This window comes from Trachurus japonicus, chromosome 15, assembly GCF_045865225.1.
Source record: "Trachurus japonicus isolate A0001 chromosome 15, Traja_1.0".
Lineage (NCBI taxonomy): Eukaryota > Metazoa > Chordata > Actinopteri > Carangiformes > Carangidae > Trachurus > Trachurus japonicus.
In genome coordinates this window covers 13802383-13818041 of record NC_140921.1, presented here as the reverse complement: position 1 = coordinate 13818041, position 15659 = coordinate 13802383, and the positions used below count along the sequence as shown (strand labels likewise).

The window sequence follows — 15659 nt, the reverse complement described above, 5'->3', positions numbered from 1 at the left end:
TAATGAGATTTTCACCTGTGTTGTTCTTTTTACACTAAGTTAGTTGGGTGAACTAGCTAAAAAAAAAAAAAGTTTGTTTGCTCCAATTGCATTAAAAACTTCAACATTCATTAAAACCAGCAACTGACGTCGAATGTAAGGCCAGATATTGTAGTTTCAGGGTTACTAAATGACACATTATTTGTTTAAATTGTATTCTTACCCAATCTTCTCCGGCGCGTTTTAAGGCCTTTACCGTAGACATCTTTAGTTTTTCAGGCACAGAAAACTTGAAAGACGGTGCATGGATTCAATAATGTTTTTTTTCACTTGTTAAAGAGCGTTTTTAGGTGATTTCATTTAATGTGAACCACCACTGGCTGTATAACTTTTTTTTTTTTTTTTTTTTTTTTTAGCACAGCTGCAGCACTTCTGGCAGCGACGGGGGCGGAACCTTTCTTGGCGGGTTACAGTCGGTTTCTTGGCGGGACGCTTTTATCGGTGCACACATTTTAAACTTTGACCCCCCGCCCTCATACAGGTTTATTGTTTTGATTTCGCAGGTTTCCTTTCCCGGGGTGGATTTTTATTTTTTTTACAGAGAGTGTCGACGGGGACGGATACATATTTTTTAAGACGAGCACCAACTAAGTGTTGAGGGTTTTTTTTACTGACACGCACACATTCGGACGATGTACGTGATGACGCAGTCGACCGGATAGAAAACCGGCGTAGCTGTTGACAAAGATGCTGCTAAGCTCCGAGCTAAGCTAACGCAGGTAGCTTTGGTAACAACATGACGGTGATGAGGAGCAGCAGCAGCAGCGGTGGTGTGTAGCAGCGACCGAGCTGTAACCGGATCGGATCGCGCCGATTTCCTGCTTCACATTTGTTACTGATTTTCCAAGGATTACCCTTTGTATGTTTGTGTGTGTTTGGACTGCTGCTGACCAACGGGTTTTCCCCCCAAAGCGAGTAAACAAAAACAGTTTACATTAACCCGACGACTTATCTTCGAAGAGGTAGGTGTACGTTACAACTTTGGAAACCAGCTAGCTACGTTAAAGACACGGTGACTTTAGACTTGCTTTTTACATCTATTACTGCTATTATTCTTTTTTATGTGGTTGATTTTCTGTCTGTTTTCTGACATTTAAATGCTGCCCCTGACACCATCCTGTCATATGTGAGCAGTGGAAACATAATCTCGTAATTCCTCTTCTTTTTTTTTTTCAGTGTTGGGATATTTTGCATCGCTTTTTTTTCTCAATGGGTGAGGAAAAGCCGGACACGTTGGACTTTGTGAAGGATTTCCAGGAGTATTTGAGCCAGCAGACTCAACATGTCAACATGATATCAGGCTCTGTCAGCGGCGTCAAGGAGGCGGACGAGCTGCCAGCAGGTAAAGTTAACCGTGTGTACTGTTTATAGCCCTTTTATATGTAAATTCAGTGGTTTCCACTAGGAGTCCGTGTAGTGCAGTTTTGTTCTGTTTATTTTATGGCAGCCAGCTGAGCTGACAGATACCCCTACATGTCTTATCTGATGTCAGATGTAGTTTCATGACTGTTAGTGCTGACATGGTCATTGTTAAATCATTGGGTGCTTTGTTCAACAACATTTTAGTATAGTTTATCTTACCATACCCCATACTCTCTGTCAACATGGGAATCAAACCCACGATCTTAAGGTCAAGACAGAGCTGATCAGACAGACACATGATCATCTTTCTATAAGCACTGATATGGAGGAGCTGTAACCACATTAGGTTAACTGTGTGTGTGTGTGTGTGTGTGTGTGTGTGTGTGTGTGTGTGTGTGTGTGTGTGTGTGTGACTGTAATCACATGGTGTGTGTGTGTGTGTGTGACTGTAATCACATGGTGTGTGTGTGTGTGTGTGACTGTAATCACATGGTGTGTGTGTGTGTGTGTGTGTGTGTGTGTGTGTGTGTGTGTGTGTGTGTGTGTGTGTGTGTGTGACTGTAATCACATGGTGTGTGTGTGTGTGTGTGTGTGTGTGTGTGTGTGTGTGTGTGTGTGTGTGTGTGTGTGTGTGTGTGTGTGACTGTAATCACATGGTGTGTGTGTGTGTGTGTGTGACTGTAATCACATGGTGTGTGTGTGTGTGTGTCTGTAATCACATGGTGTGTGTGTGTGTGTGTCTGTAATCACATGGTGTGTGTGTGTGTGACTGTAATCACATGGTGTGTGTGTGTGTGTGTGTCTGTAATCACATGGTGTGTGTGTGTGTCTGTAATCACATGGTGTGTGTGTGTGTATGACCTATCAAAACGTGGAGTAATACGTGGAGTAATACGCCAATACACAAGGCTTCGCCCGGTGCGATTGCCCGTGGCCCTAATAATAAGTGTTGCTGATGTTGTGGTTTACAGACTGCAGTCAGAATGGACTGGACCACCCCTCAGTGGATATGTCACTGGAGGACAGCTCAGGGATCCTTGTGGACGGTTTCGAGAGGACCTATGACGGCAAGCTCAAGTGCCGCTACTGCAACTACGCCACCAGAGGCACAGCACGACTCATTGAGCACATCCGAATCCACACAGGTAAGAGGGTGTTAAAGGGTCATATTCAGCGGATAAAATTCACATGGTTTTGTTACTGAGCCTGTTTTTTCTTTTTGTAACAGGAGAGAAACCCCACCGCTGCCACCTTTGCCCCTTTGCTTCGGCCTACGAGCGCCACCTGGAAGCCCACATGCGATCGCACACGGGCGAGAAGCCCTACAAGTGCGAGCTCTGCTCCTTCCGCTGCAGCGATCGTAGCAACTTGTCACACCATCGCCGCAGACGCCACAAACTCCTGCCCATGAAAGGCGCTCGCTCACTTTCCCACAAGAAGATGCTGAGTGTTTTACAGAAGAAGGCCAGCTCGCTGGGCTACGGCCGCCGTCTCCTCATCAACTTCAGCCCCCCTTCTATGGTCGTGCACAAGGCTGACAACGTCAATGACTTCTCCCATGAGCTGCCACACTTGCGTCAGGAGACTTACGACGATCAGAATCGAGCGGTGGAAGGTGGGCTCTCCGCAAATCAAAACCACCATCACCACGATATGGTCATGGACAACCCCCTGAACCAGCTTTCCACCCTGGCGGGGCAGTTGGCCAGCCTCCCCTCAGAGTCCCAGGGCCAGACTCAACCCCCCTTGTCTCCGGGGGCAGAATCTATAGTAGATGAGAAACCCTTCCTCATCCAGCAGCCCCACCCAGCCACAGCTCCTGTGGCCGTCTCAGCCAGCATGGCCCACGCCTCCTCCTCCTCCCCCATCACTCCAGAGCCCCGGGCCCCGCCCCACAGTAGCTGCAGCCCTGGAGGCGGACCCTGCAGCGAGCACAGCGGGCGCACCAGTACCCCGAGTATCTCCAACAGCCAACCCAGTACACCAGCTCCAGGCCTGTCCGCCCCGATCCAGGACTCCCACATGTTGCATCACTGCCAGCACTGTGACATCTATTTCCCAGACAACATCCTCTACACCATCCACATGGGTTGCCACGGCTACGAGAACCCATTCCAGTGCAACATCTGCGGCTATAAGTGCAAGAGCAAGTATGACTTTGCCTGCCACTTTGCCCGTGGGCAGCACAAGTAATGGATGAGTACGAATTTGAACTAACTTTTAATGGACAGCTTTGTTTTTATTAATTCCATAGTAATTTTATTTATTGATCTTTTTCTTGGCCTTGATGTAGCCTAGCCTTTGAAAGTTGTTCTTATACAGGAAAATGTCTACACTCATATAGTTCCATTTTGTATAATTAAAGGTGCCCATCGAAGTGTATTATAAAGGCGTGATCAGTGTTTTCAACAGGTTGAGAATCTATTTGTGGTCGTAGAGGGAGTTACATTCATGCTATTAAAAAAATCTGAAATATAACTTCCCTACTAAGCCAAACTAAATGACCTAATCGAATGAAGCATGTCACCAAATTCATAATATTCCTTATTTTTTGTTTTTTGTGTCTTTTAAAAGCAACTTAAAAAGTATACCTATAATGTCACATATACATGATTTGAAATATGATCAAACTGCAGGGACGATCCTTCTCAATTCCTCAGAAGCAGACTTCATATTTTGAGAAACCCATACAACATGCAGTCAAGTTTTTGTTGATTCTCAAAACCCTCTAAATATAACCTCACCTCATGGAGAAAAATGGCCAATAAGACCATAACTCACCCGTGCCTGTTAAGAGAGTAAAGAGGGGAGGGTCAACAAATTGGCTGTCACCCAAATAAATTCTCAACACTCCTGGACCTATAAAGATTTCACTAATGATCCACAGGAGTCAAACTGTTGACCTTGAGTGATCTTACTTAAGCCTTGTTGAAATTATTTAAGTGCTTGGTGCATTACTACTATTTCTTTGCAGTGCCTGACATAGTCACTTTCTTGTGTGTCCAACATAAAGAGGACTGTTACTTTGAAGATTAATATTATTAGTTTTTCTCTTCTTACTGTAATGAAAAGGCCCAGAACCTTAGAAAAAAAAAAAGTTTGGCCATTGTAGTTTTCTATGGTAGCCATGATTTTTTTTTTTGTTTGCCAAATTTCTGCTCCATGAGTGCTGCTAAAAAACTTTGACACCAATGCCAGCTGTACCATATCGGATGGCATTCACAGTAAAAACCTGGCCACACTTTGTATGGTCAGCCGGTTACGTTGTTTAACTAGATTTTATTGAGATCGTGTTGTTTTTGAAGTTCCTCCACACAGTGCCCTTCCTCGACCAGCATCATGGTAACTGCTCTCATTTCTTAATAAGGGGTTTTGCATATCCTTTTAACTGCATCATTCTGATCTTTTTGATATTGTATGAAGTCACTTTGATATCCAGTATCTCCATGTTTAGGACAGAATCATGTCAATCAAGTCTTGTGTCTCATGTGAACACGTTTTCAGAATTGCCACGTAGCGCTGGGGGATGCCACGTTTCAGCCTTTGTGATAACACACCAAAACCTCCCCTCAGTTCATCAAGTGGAATCCCAGTGCATTTCTGAATATTTACTGAGTATTGTATTCTGAGTGGTTGGATAGATGTTCAGTGTCAAAAAAGCAAAATCGTTCTGCAGCAAGACTGCTACTTTAGCAAGATTGTTCTTTGTCTTGAGTACTGTTGTCTGTTGCTTAGCAACATGTGTGGAGAACATAGTAATTGTTTTTAGGACCACCGTTTTGTCACCATGCTTACCAATAATAGGGGCATCCAGTAATGACTGCCTTATGTTCTCTCAGTGTGTCGTAGGTTCATAGGTAACAGTGAATGTTGAAGCCTTTTGGCGATTACTCTCCCTCTGGGATGGCAAATCATTTTATTGTGAGATGGATTAATCAAAACTAATTTATAAGTAAAGTGTTTTCTAACAGAGCCGCACTGTCTTTTGTTCTCTTTTCTCCATCCCTGTATTCAACAGAAGTGATATTATGTGTTTATTTAAGGATTTAACATAATGGAAATACACAAACACAGATTGCCTTTTGATGATGCTTTTAATCAGGTGATATGATAAAGAGAGAAATGGAGAGTATATTCAGTGTCACAGTGGACAGAAAGGTAAGAGCTTTAGATTTGTAAAGACGATTGATGCAGCTCACTGCATTATCAGGTTAAACCTTTTCCTCCTTCACCTCCTTCACCTCCTGCTTCTCGGCCCCTTCTTCCTTTTTCTCAGGTTCTGTCAAAGAGAAATGGTGACATGTAAAGTTTTCTTGAGATTATGAGATAACAATGACTCTGCTTCAGCTCATCAGCTCTTCACATCAGAACCAGGTGCAAACATCTACAGACCTTCTTTGAGTTGGATGGGACCCAGGACCAGAGTCTGGCTGTCGTGTTCTGACCCCACATCTCTGGCCCTACGTCTGTTGCAGCCACGGCGGCAGCGAGAGTTGTAGTCACTTTGCTGGCATATCAGGACCTTGCACTGGATGTACACGTCGTCTGTGGCTCGCAGGAACTGGAAAGCCTGGAACCTGAAACGGGCATAGGCTCGGGAGCCGGAGATGTAGGAGTAGTAGGTACTGTCCATAGAACACCTGAAGGTGAGAAATAAACAGTGTTACTGGACAAGACTGGCACTGTGGAAATGTAAGGAACACAATTTATTATGTTAGTAGAATACCGATGACATGTGCGTTGTTCATTAACATCTGTAAGTGAGAGAAGTAAAGATTGTACACCTTTTCTTCAGTAAAAGTACTTTGTAAGTAAAAGTCACACAAAGTAAATGTATCATTCTGCAGACAAATAGTGCTAGACTGATATATTAACAAATATTACAGTTACTGTATCTAAGTGTTAACACTGAGGGTTCAATAGAGAAATAGCATTTTCCTGTTGTAGCTGCATGAGTTGGAGTTTGGTCTGAAATGGCTTCGAGACATTTGGATAGTTTAGTCCAATGGACAATCAGGGTCCAGCCTCCGGAGCTAACAACAGTTCAGCTTCACAAGTTTAGATTTTTGGTATTTTAAATAAAAGCATCCGCTGGTTTGACTCTTGGTCCAATTTTTATAGTGGGAATGTCTGCTAAATCACAGACAGCAGAAACCTGATCCAAAAGGCCACGATCGCCATTTTCTTGATAAATTGGGAACCATTGGTTTAACCTTTATCAGTGCCATTTGTAAGTTTAAGAGTTTAAATACATACTATTTCATACTGGCAGTAGCATCAAGACACACAAGAGGCTCTAGAAGAAGCTCTTATTGTTATTGATATAGCCGCAGGAAGCTTAGGCACTGTATCTACACAGCTATAGGCAACAGTGAATCAAGGCACGTGGTCATCTTACCCGTTACGGACCAGGTAGTAGGGTCTGGTGTGAAAATCATGGGGTGATGGTGAGGCCACACAGGTGTCAAGAAAAAGGACCAGGGAGCTGTCACCCCTTCTCAGGTCCACTTCAACATACATGTACTGATTGAGTGACACCTTGTATGGCACTTCAGTCACCTGAGAGTGTAAAAAGTCACCATCATGTGTAAGTATTTACAAAGTATCGATGGTCATTTACCATATTGCACATAAACCCACCGGGTAATAGAAGTTGTTGGATGTGTAGAAAGACATGCTGGTGTTGAATCTGCCTGTGCCCACAATGCTGCTGTTATGATTATTCTGTACACGATACATAATCTGCGACACTGAGTCCTGCTCCATGCGGCATCCCACGTTCAGTTTAAAGTTGGACTGGCGTGTGATCTCTCCGGACTGGGAGGAGCCGTAGGCGCGGACGTTGTTGGTGTACACGGCTCTGCCATTCACAAACTGGTCACAGTAGAAGATATTGGACAGCCACAGTTAAGGTACCACTCACATCTACGATTACTATGTATGTACGCTATTATTGTGAAGTACAATTATTATTAATATCTTCCAGAAGGTGTTGAGTTGTCTAACCTGTCGAGCGGTGCCGCAAGTGTTGATGGGGAAACTGAAGACCACCTGGCGACTGGAAACCTGGGGTCTGCAGTACTGGTCGTCCAGGTACAGACTGTGGCCGTCGTAGCCCACAGAGTTCAGGTAGCTCCTCTCAATCACAATGACCATGTTGTCTGAGGAACAGTCCACTCGACCTGACAAATGGCCGTGCAGCATGAAGGTGGAGCGTTACAAAACTTAATTTTTACCCAAGTGTGACAGAGTGGCTGGTCTGGCAGGGTTGGTGTGTCAATTTACAGTATTTTGGCTGATTTAAGAAGAATCGTGTACATACTACATTACCCACAATACAACTGACAACAACATTTGGTTAGACCCTCACTCCCTGCTAATTACCCACAACTTTCAAACAAATATTCTGTGTAATATTGTTAGATTGATTTATCCCTGGCCCGACATTATACAGGATGTCTTTCAGCCCACAAGACACATTTAACACAAAATTGGAATAAAATCTAGATGTCTTCTGCCTACTGTTAAATATACCTGAGTTTGGTGGCAAAGTGCTGGTGAACTCAGCGTGGAAACCCCGGCCAACAACTGAGCCATCAGTGCGGAAGAGCACAGTCATGTAGTTGGAGGTGGAGGAGAAAGTGGTCAGAGTGTTGTTGTTGTCGTGGCACACTTTGCCCAATAACCGTGAACCAACAGACGGCCCATCATAGATATTAATATAGTCACAGCAGTGACAGTTTTCCATTCTGTTGAAATATGACAAAAGCCATACATTATTAACATTATTGTTGATAAAATGATATTATTCTCTGTAATTTCTTCATGTGTAGTTAAGGGCACTTCATATGACAATGGTCACAGGGGGAAAAAACAGTGTTCTTCACTTACTCCAGGCTCAAGAAACTCAGGGAGATTCTTTGGTCATACATAGATCTGAGCTGCCAGACACAGTAGGAGTTGTCGCTGTAGTGCCCGGGATGGTTTGGGCTGGAGAAGTTTCCAGAGCCAAACAAAGAGCCTCCACAAGGATTCCCTAAAGGTGAACAAGATGGCACAAGTGTTATTTGAGTGAACTATATATTTGCAGAAGTCTCATAATGCACACTGAGGATCCCACCTGTGCTCCCAGGTGTGGTCCATTCTGGATAAGGAGTTGTGGGTGGGCAGTAGGCTGTGCGAAACAGAGGAATTGAAAAAAAAAAAAACATTGGTTTCAGTATAAGTTTCATGTAAAAACAAACTTTTTTTTACCTAAAAGCCTAAAAGTTTGCACTTCACACCATACCAACTTCTGTCACTTTCTCATGAACAAAGTGAATGTCTTTCAAGAGAGTCAGAAAAACGGCTGCCATTATCTCCTTTATTTAAACAATGAGAAAGATGGCACTCACAGTAGTAGTCAGGACAACAGTTGCCGTTGTAGCGACAAGAGTCTGAGCAGGAGCAGCTTCCCATGCTGTATCCACAGTTGTAACGACACGAGGGCCGATCTGGGAGACACAGGAGGATGTTGACATCACATGAATCTTTACATAGCAAGTTCTCCGAGGTAAACTGGCTGTAGCTTGAAGGGTTTTTATACCTGTTGTAACCTCTGGGTATGATGTGGTATATGAGCAGTAGTCTACATGAGAGAGAAAAAAGAGTTTGGTTTGGTTTAGTTTGGTTTATTAAGATCCCCATGAGCTTTTGCAAGGCAGCCGCTATTCTTTCTGGGGTCCTTTCATTTTCATAAGTGACAATAGAAAGAATCTACAAACGACACTAATACATAGAAAACAAAAAAAACACATACTTATTAATACATACAAACAAAATGTCCAAGACGAACACCAAACATAAACATTACCAGCTCTTACATTGAATCATTACAAAACATTTATGTATCCTGTCACACAAGGATGCCATGACCCAATTTACAGATTTACACTAAATGGTCAAAATTATGATCCAAATAATAATCTCTAGTTTCATTTTAAAACTAACCATGTTTCTTTTTTGAATAACATAATTCGGAAGGGCGTTCCACTCCTTCATAGCTCTATAATAGGCTACTGTATGTTGAGAAAGTTAAGTCAATTTTAATACACCTAGCCTACCGTTTGTTTTACACACTTATGTGTCATTACACTGGAATTTGACAGGCAGATTTCTCCAGAGAGAGAGAGAGAGAGAGGATGAGGGCTGCTACAGCTGTTGATTTGTTAGACTTGGTACTTACTGTAATAGTCGTGACAACAGTTGCCGTTGTAGCGGCAAGAGCTTGAGCAGGAGCAGCTTCCCATGTTGTATCCACAGTTGTAACGACATGAGGGCTGAGCTGGGAGACACAGGAGGATGTTGACATCACATGAAACTTTACATAGCAAGTTCTCCAAGGTAAAGTGGCTGTAGCTTGAAGGGTTTTTATACCTGTTGTAGCCTCTGGGTATGATGTGGTATATGAGCAGTAGTCTACATGAGAGAGAAAAAAGAGTTTGGTTTGGTTTGGTTTTGTTTGGTTTATTAAGATCCCCATTAGCTTTTGCAAGGCAGCAGCTATTCTTTCTGGGGTCCTTTCATTTTCATAAGTGACAATACAAACCATCTGCAAATGACACATACTTAATACATAGAAAACAAAAAAAAACACATACTTAATAGCCTACATACAAACAAAAAGTCCAAGACAAACACCAAACATAAACATTACCAGCTCCTACAGTGAATCATTACAAAACATTTACTATGTATCCTGTCACACAAGGATGCCATGACCCAATTTACAGATTTACACTAAATGGTCAAAATTATGATCCAAATAATAATCTCTTAGTTTCATTAAAACTGACCATGTTTCTTTTTTGAATAACATAATTCGGAAGGGCCTTCCACTCCTTTATAGCTCTATATAATGATCTTAATCAGAAGACCATAGTTTTTTTGTGTTACTCTCAGCACAGCATCACACTGGAATATGACAGGCAGATTTCTCCAGCGAGGAGTGCTGCTGTTGATTTGTTAGACTTGGTACTTACTGTAATAGTCAGGACAACAGTTGCCGTTGTAGCGGCAAGAGCTTGAGCAGGAGCAGCTTCCCATGTTGTATCCACAGTTGTAACGACATGAGGGCTGAGCTGGGAGACACAGGAGGATGTTGACATCACATGAATCTTTACATAGCAAGTTCTCACAGGTAAACTGGCTGTAGTTTGAAGGGTTTTTATACCTGTGGTTTCAGGCCCCGCTGTGGATTGCCATGGGGCTTCTGTAGTGCTATATGAGCAGTAGTCTACACGAGAGAGAAAAAAGAGTTTTGTTTGGTTTTGTTTGGTCTATTAAGATCCCCATTAGCTTTTGCAAGGCAGCAGCTATTCTTTCTGGGGTCCTTTCATTTTCATAAGTGACAATATACCATCTGCAAATGACACATACTTAATACATAGAACACAAAAAAAAACACATACTTAATAGCCTACATACAAACAAAAAGTCCAAGACGAACACCAAACATAAACATTACCAGCTCCTACAGTGAATCATTACAAAACATTTACTATGTATCCTGTCACACAAGGATGCCATGACCCAATTTACAGATTTACACTAATGGTCAAAATTATGATCCAAATAATAACCTCTAAGTTCCATTTTAAAACTAACCATGTTTCTTTGTTTTGTAACATAATTCGGAAGGGCATTCCACTCATTCATAGCTCTATAATAGGCTACTGTATGTTGAGAAAGTTAAGTCAATTTTAATACACCTACCGTTTGTTTTACACACTTATTTGTCATTACACTGGAATTTGACAGGCAGATTTCTCCAGAGAGAGAGAGAGAGAGAGGATGAGGGCTGCTACAGCTGTTGATTTGTTAGACTTGGCACTTACAGCTGTAGTCATGACAACAGTTGCCGTTGTAGCGGCAAGAGCTGTAGCAGGAGCAGCTTCCCTGGTAGGATCCACAGCTGTAACGACACGAGCCAGCTGGAAGACACAGGAGGATGTTGACATCACATGAATCTTTACACAGCAAGTTCTCAGAGGTAAACTGGCTGTAGCTTGAAGGGTTTTTATACCTGGGGCTGTAGTCTCTGGGTATGTGGCTGTAGCCTCTGTAGGCGCTTCTGTAGTGCCAGAGCAGTAGTCTATGGAAGAGGAGTGAAGTCATTAACGTACTGCACAGTAATCTATAATACACCTACTGTTTGTTTTACACATTTCTGTGTCATCACACTGGAATATGACAGACTTCAGAGAGAGAGCGCGCTGCTACTGCTGTTGATTTGTTAGACTTGGCACTTACAGCTGTAGTCATGACAACAGTTGCCGTTGTAGCGGCAAGAGCTGTAGCAGGAGCAGCTTCCCTGGTAGGATCCACAGCTGTAACGACACGAGCCAGCTGGAAGACACAGGAGGATGTTGACATCACATGAATCTTTACATAGCAAGTTCTCAGAGGTAAACTGGCTGTAGGTTGAAGGGTTTTTATACCTGTGGTTGAAGGCTCTGGGGTGGCTGGTGTGGCTGATGTGCCATCACAGTGGTCTACATGAGAGGAAGAAGAGTGAAGTCATTAACGTACTGCACAATATTACACCTACTTGTTTTATATGCTTAAGTGTCATTACACTGGAATTTGACAGGCAGATTTCTCCAGAGAGAGAGAGATAAGACGGCTGCTACTGCTGTTGATTTGTTAGACTTGGCACTTACAGTAGTAGTCGTGACAACAGTTGCCATAGTATTGACAAGAGCTCGAGCAGGAGCAGCTTCCCATGTTGTATCCACAGTTGTAACGACACGATCCAGCTGGGAGACACAGGAAGGATGATGGCATCACGTTACAGTTGTTCAGGAAAAACTAAATATAACGTGTAGGCTACTTTTTAGTACAGATACAGCATTATTATTATTATCACTTGAACTAGAGCTAAGATAGTAGGTGTTATTGTATTGAACTTTATTATTTGGAGAAGACTCATAATGCACACTGAGGATCCCACCTGTGGCCCCAGGTGTAGGCCAAACTGATAGAGAGATATAAATTATTATTATCACTTGAGCTAGGGCTCTTATGTAAGAGAGTTCATACTTTTATCTACAAAAGTTGAATTATCATTACCTGTGGTAGCAGCTGGCTCCGTAGTCCATGCTGTAGATGGGCAGTAGCCTACGTGACAGAGAAAGAAGTATGTAGTCACTAACTTACTGCATAATAACGTATAATTCACTTAATTCACTTTAATGATATTAATAAAAAGACAACAGAACAGATTGTATTGTGTCACTCTCAGCACAGCACAGCACAGCGTCACACTGAAATTTGACAGGCAGATTTCTCCAGCAAGCGACGGCTGCTACAGCTATTGATTTGTTAGACTTGGCACTTACGGTAGTAGTCATGACAACAGCTGCCATAGTATTCACAAGAGCCAGAGCAGGAGCAGCTTCCCAAGTTGTATCCACAGTTGTAACGACACGAGGGCCGATCTGGGAGACACAGGAAGATGTTGAAGACATTACAGCTACCTAGGAATAACTACATAACAAGTTCTCAAAGACAAATTGGCTGTGACTCGAAGGGGTTTTATACCTGCTGTAGTTTGAGAGGGAAACCATGTTGTCCAGCGAGCAGCACCTGATAGATGAAAGAATAAAATCAAAGGTCAGTATACCACTAACAATTCAGTAGGAGTTCAGCTGACAACAACCAAAAGGAGCAAATATAAAACAAAATGTCTGCCAGAAAACATTTAAAATCCTAAACTAAAAAAACAAAAACAAAAAATGTCACACACACACAATGATAAGAGATGAATGGATAATACCTTGCACTCCGTGTGTGGCGATCACGCTGCAGAGAACCAACAGAGTCAACATGGTGAATCCGTTCTTCTTCCAACTTGGTTCAGATGCTGAACCTGAGCAGCTTATATACCCAACAGCCCACTTTGATGTAGCAGCACCCTTAACGTTTCTGATGTCATCACTTTGGTAATGAGATAGCATGAGAAACACACACTTGGTTAACTATCATAAAACTATTCACTAATCTAGTTTTAGGACGGGAGATGATATTTGCTTAAGACACACACTGGACCTTCATGCTGGTTTTGGGAACTTACAAATGAGTGGATGATAAAATATGCACTATAATCATCTCACATGTGTAACTTCACATCTGCTGCAGAAATTGTGAGTTTCTATTGTCAGTACCTGAATCCTGCCGGATCACTTATATATTGTGTTACAGTGAACTATAAGATATATAAGATCCTTAACAAAAGACAAATCCTATCCTATACAAAAGTTCACTACACAACAGTGTAATAAGCATTCATATAGATCAGATCTGCAATCATCATCATCATCATCTGGATCATGGAAGGATGATTAGACAATGTGCCACAGGAGGTCAACACCTTGATTTAAAAAAACAGCCTCTTTATAATTTTGTGTCCCTTTTTGTCGCTGTTTTCATTTATCTTTCGTCATTTAGTATCTCTTTAGAGTTGTCTTCTAGCTCTTCTGGCACAGGCCCGTCATCTGTTCATGCTTTAGTTTATGAAACTAATAACATTCCCATCAGCTGAACTTTGCACTTATTAGTAAATGCCAGCATGCCAACACACCAAACTAAGCTGAACATAGTTAGTCATTCTGATATTAGCACTTTGCTAATATGTTTGAGCTGCTTGCATGGAGGAAAATGTAGCATGGCTCTGTGCCTCTGTTTATACTCCTGTTCCCCAAAACCCTGTTACTATGCACCTTCTGTGTTTATCTATTTCCTGACACTTTTTTCAAAGTTTGTCTTCATTCATCCTTTAAAAAAAAAAAATTCTATTAATGTTATTGTGCATTACCTTTAACATGCACATACTTTACCTGTAAAAGCACCTATAAATTTTGTATATTTGTATTATCATATTTTTTTGTATGTGCTGCTTTCTATTTTATTCATTGTACAATCTGCCCTCAGTGTGGCTTTTTACGTTTGTTATGTTATATGTTTTGTTTTTAATCTTTATATTAGCACATTAGCAACATTTGTAGTACATATTGATATTATGTTATTTTTGATCATTTTATATTTTAATTGAGCTTTAAAATACCATAGACTGTAAAAAGAATACATAAAATTAAATATGTTATTTGTATTAGCATGTTTTGTATTTCTGCTTGAATTTAAATTGGACTAGCAGTTAATAATGAGTGAGGTTTACTATTCAGAGTTTACATAAGTGCATAGGTCATGTTTGTAAATGAGAATTTGTTCTCAAACATTTTTACTTGGATAAATAAAGGTTGAAAAAAAGTAATCTTATACCCTACTAGTCCTATGAGGATGATTCATATTGTTTATTCCCTGCCTTACCAAAACATCATTGGCATTTCAGCCAAAAGAAACCCCCCAGATCTGATTAATCACTGTCAAAAAGGTTTATTGATTTTAAATCAAATATGAGCAAAATATGAACATTTGGCATTTTATCAATGTAAAAATGTTTGCAGAGTGAAATCAATATCAACATAAAAAATACTATATATAAATGTTGTGTCAATAAGATCTGATCAGCCAGATACTGTATCACATTTTTGGTTTTATCTTGTTAGTCGTTTACAACAATCTACAGTAGCACACTGTCAGTATTACATAAACACCGCTAACCTCCAGTTATCAGCTGTTATTACTGTAACAATGTTTATAAAAGATAAAACCAGGGCTGTAAAACACTTGAACACGTGATCAGTTTCTCCTTCTGACGAGACAACCTAGTGTACAATGCTCTGTTGAACCAGGTGTGTGAGGAGGATTTTCCTCAATATATTCACAGATTATATTTTACCTGACAATAAGGATATGTGAAAGGTGTTTGCTCTTTTATAGGACATGGGAAAAATCCAGGTGTAACTAAAAAGATTGGCAAGTGGCATGAGAGAGGGATGAAGTTAGGATAACAGAGACAGAACTGGGCTTTTTATGTATGTGCATTTCTCAGACACTTTCACTTTTAGTTATTATATGGGCTCATTATAAACAGTTAGTTTGCACTACATTACTAATGATTCTTATTGATCAAACTGAAAACAGACAACATGAATAACATAATAGTAGCACAACAGGTACCTTAACCCTACACTTCTAAAATCATGACTCTTCCTATTCCTCGTCTCTTTTTATCTGTTTGTTTTGTTCTTGTATAGATTTGGGTGACCAAGGTTATAGACTTGTTTACTTGATACTTGTTTGACCCCCGTAAGGCAGAA

The 15659-nt window shown here is 41.3% G+C and overlaps 2 protein-coding genes across 2 annotated transcripts; one reads left to right on the top strand and one right to left on the bottom strand.

The window, feature by feature from the left end:
* The first annotated feature begins 460 nt into the window (after nt 1–460).
* On the top strand, nt 461–5373 carry ikzf5 (IKAROS family zinc finger 5). Its single transcript, XM_085799795.1, has 4 exons — nt 461–1001; nt 1216–1381; nt 2373–2546; nt 2630–5373. The coding sequence occupies exons 2-4, from the start codon at nt 1249–1251 to the stop codon at nt 3592–3594; spliced, it is 1272 nt and encodes a 423-aa protein (XP_085655921.1). The 5' UTR covers nt 461–1001; nt 1216–1248; the 3' UTR covers nt 3595–5373.
* A 103-nt stretch (nt 5374–5476) lies between these two features.
* On the bottom strand, nt 5477–13268 carry cuzd1.1 (CUB and zona pellucida-like domains 1, tandem duplicate 1). The gene is made up of 17 exons (XM_085799220.1): nt 13217–13268; nt 12780–12878; nt 11880–11933; nt 11692–11787; nt 11465–11533; nt 11277–11372; nt 10422–10520; nt 9626–9724; nt 8796–8996; nt 8522–8575; nt 8293–8437; nt 7936–8150; nt 7408–7583; nt 7042–7275; nt 6800–6960; nt 5794–6041; nt 5477–5680 (listed from the first exon to the last, which is right to left on the bottom strand). The coding sequence occupies exons 1-17, from the start codon at nt 13266–13268 to the stop codon at nt 5613–5615; spliced, it is 2166 nt and encodes a 721-aa protein (XP_085655346.1). The 3' UTR covers nt 5477–5612.
* Nucleotides 13269–15659: the final 2391 nt, after the last annotated feature.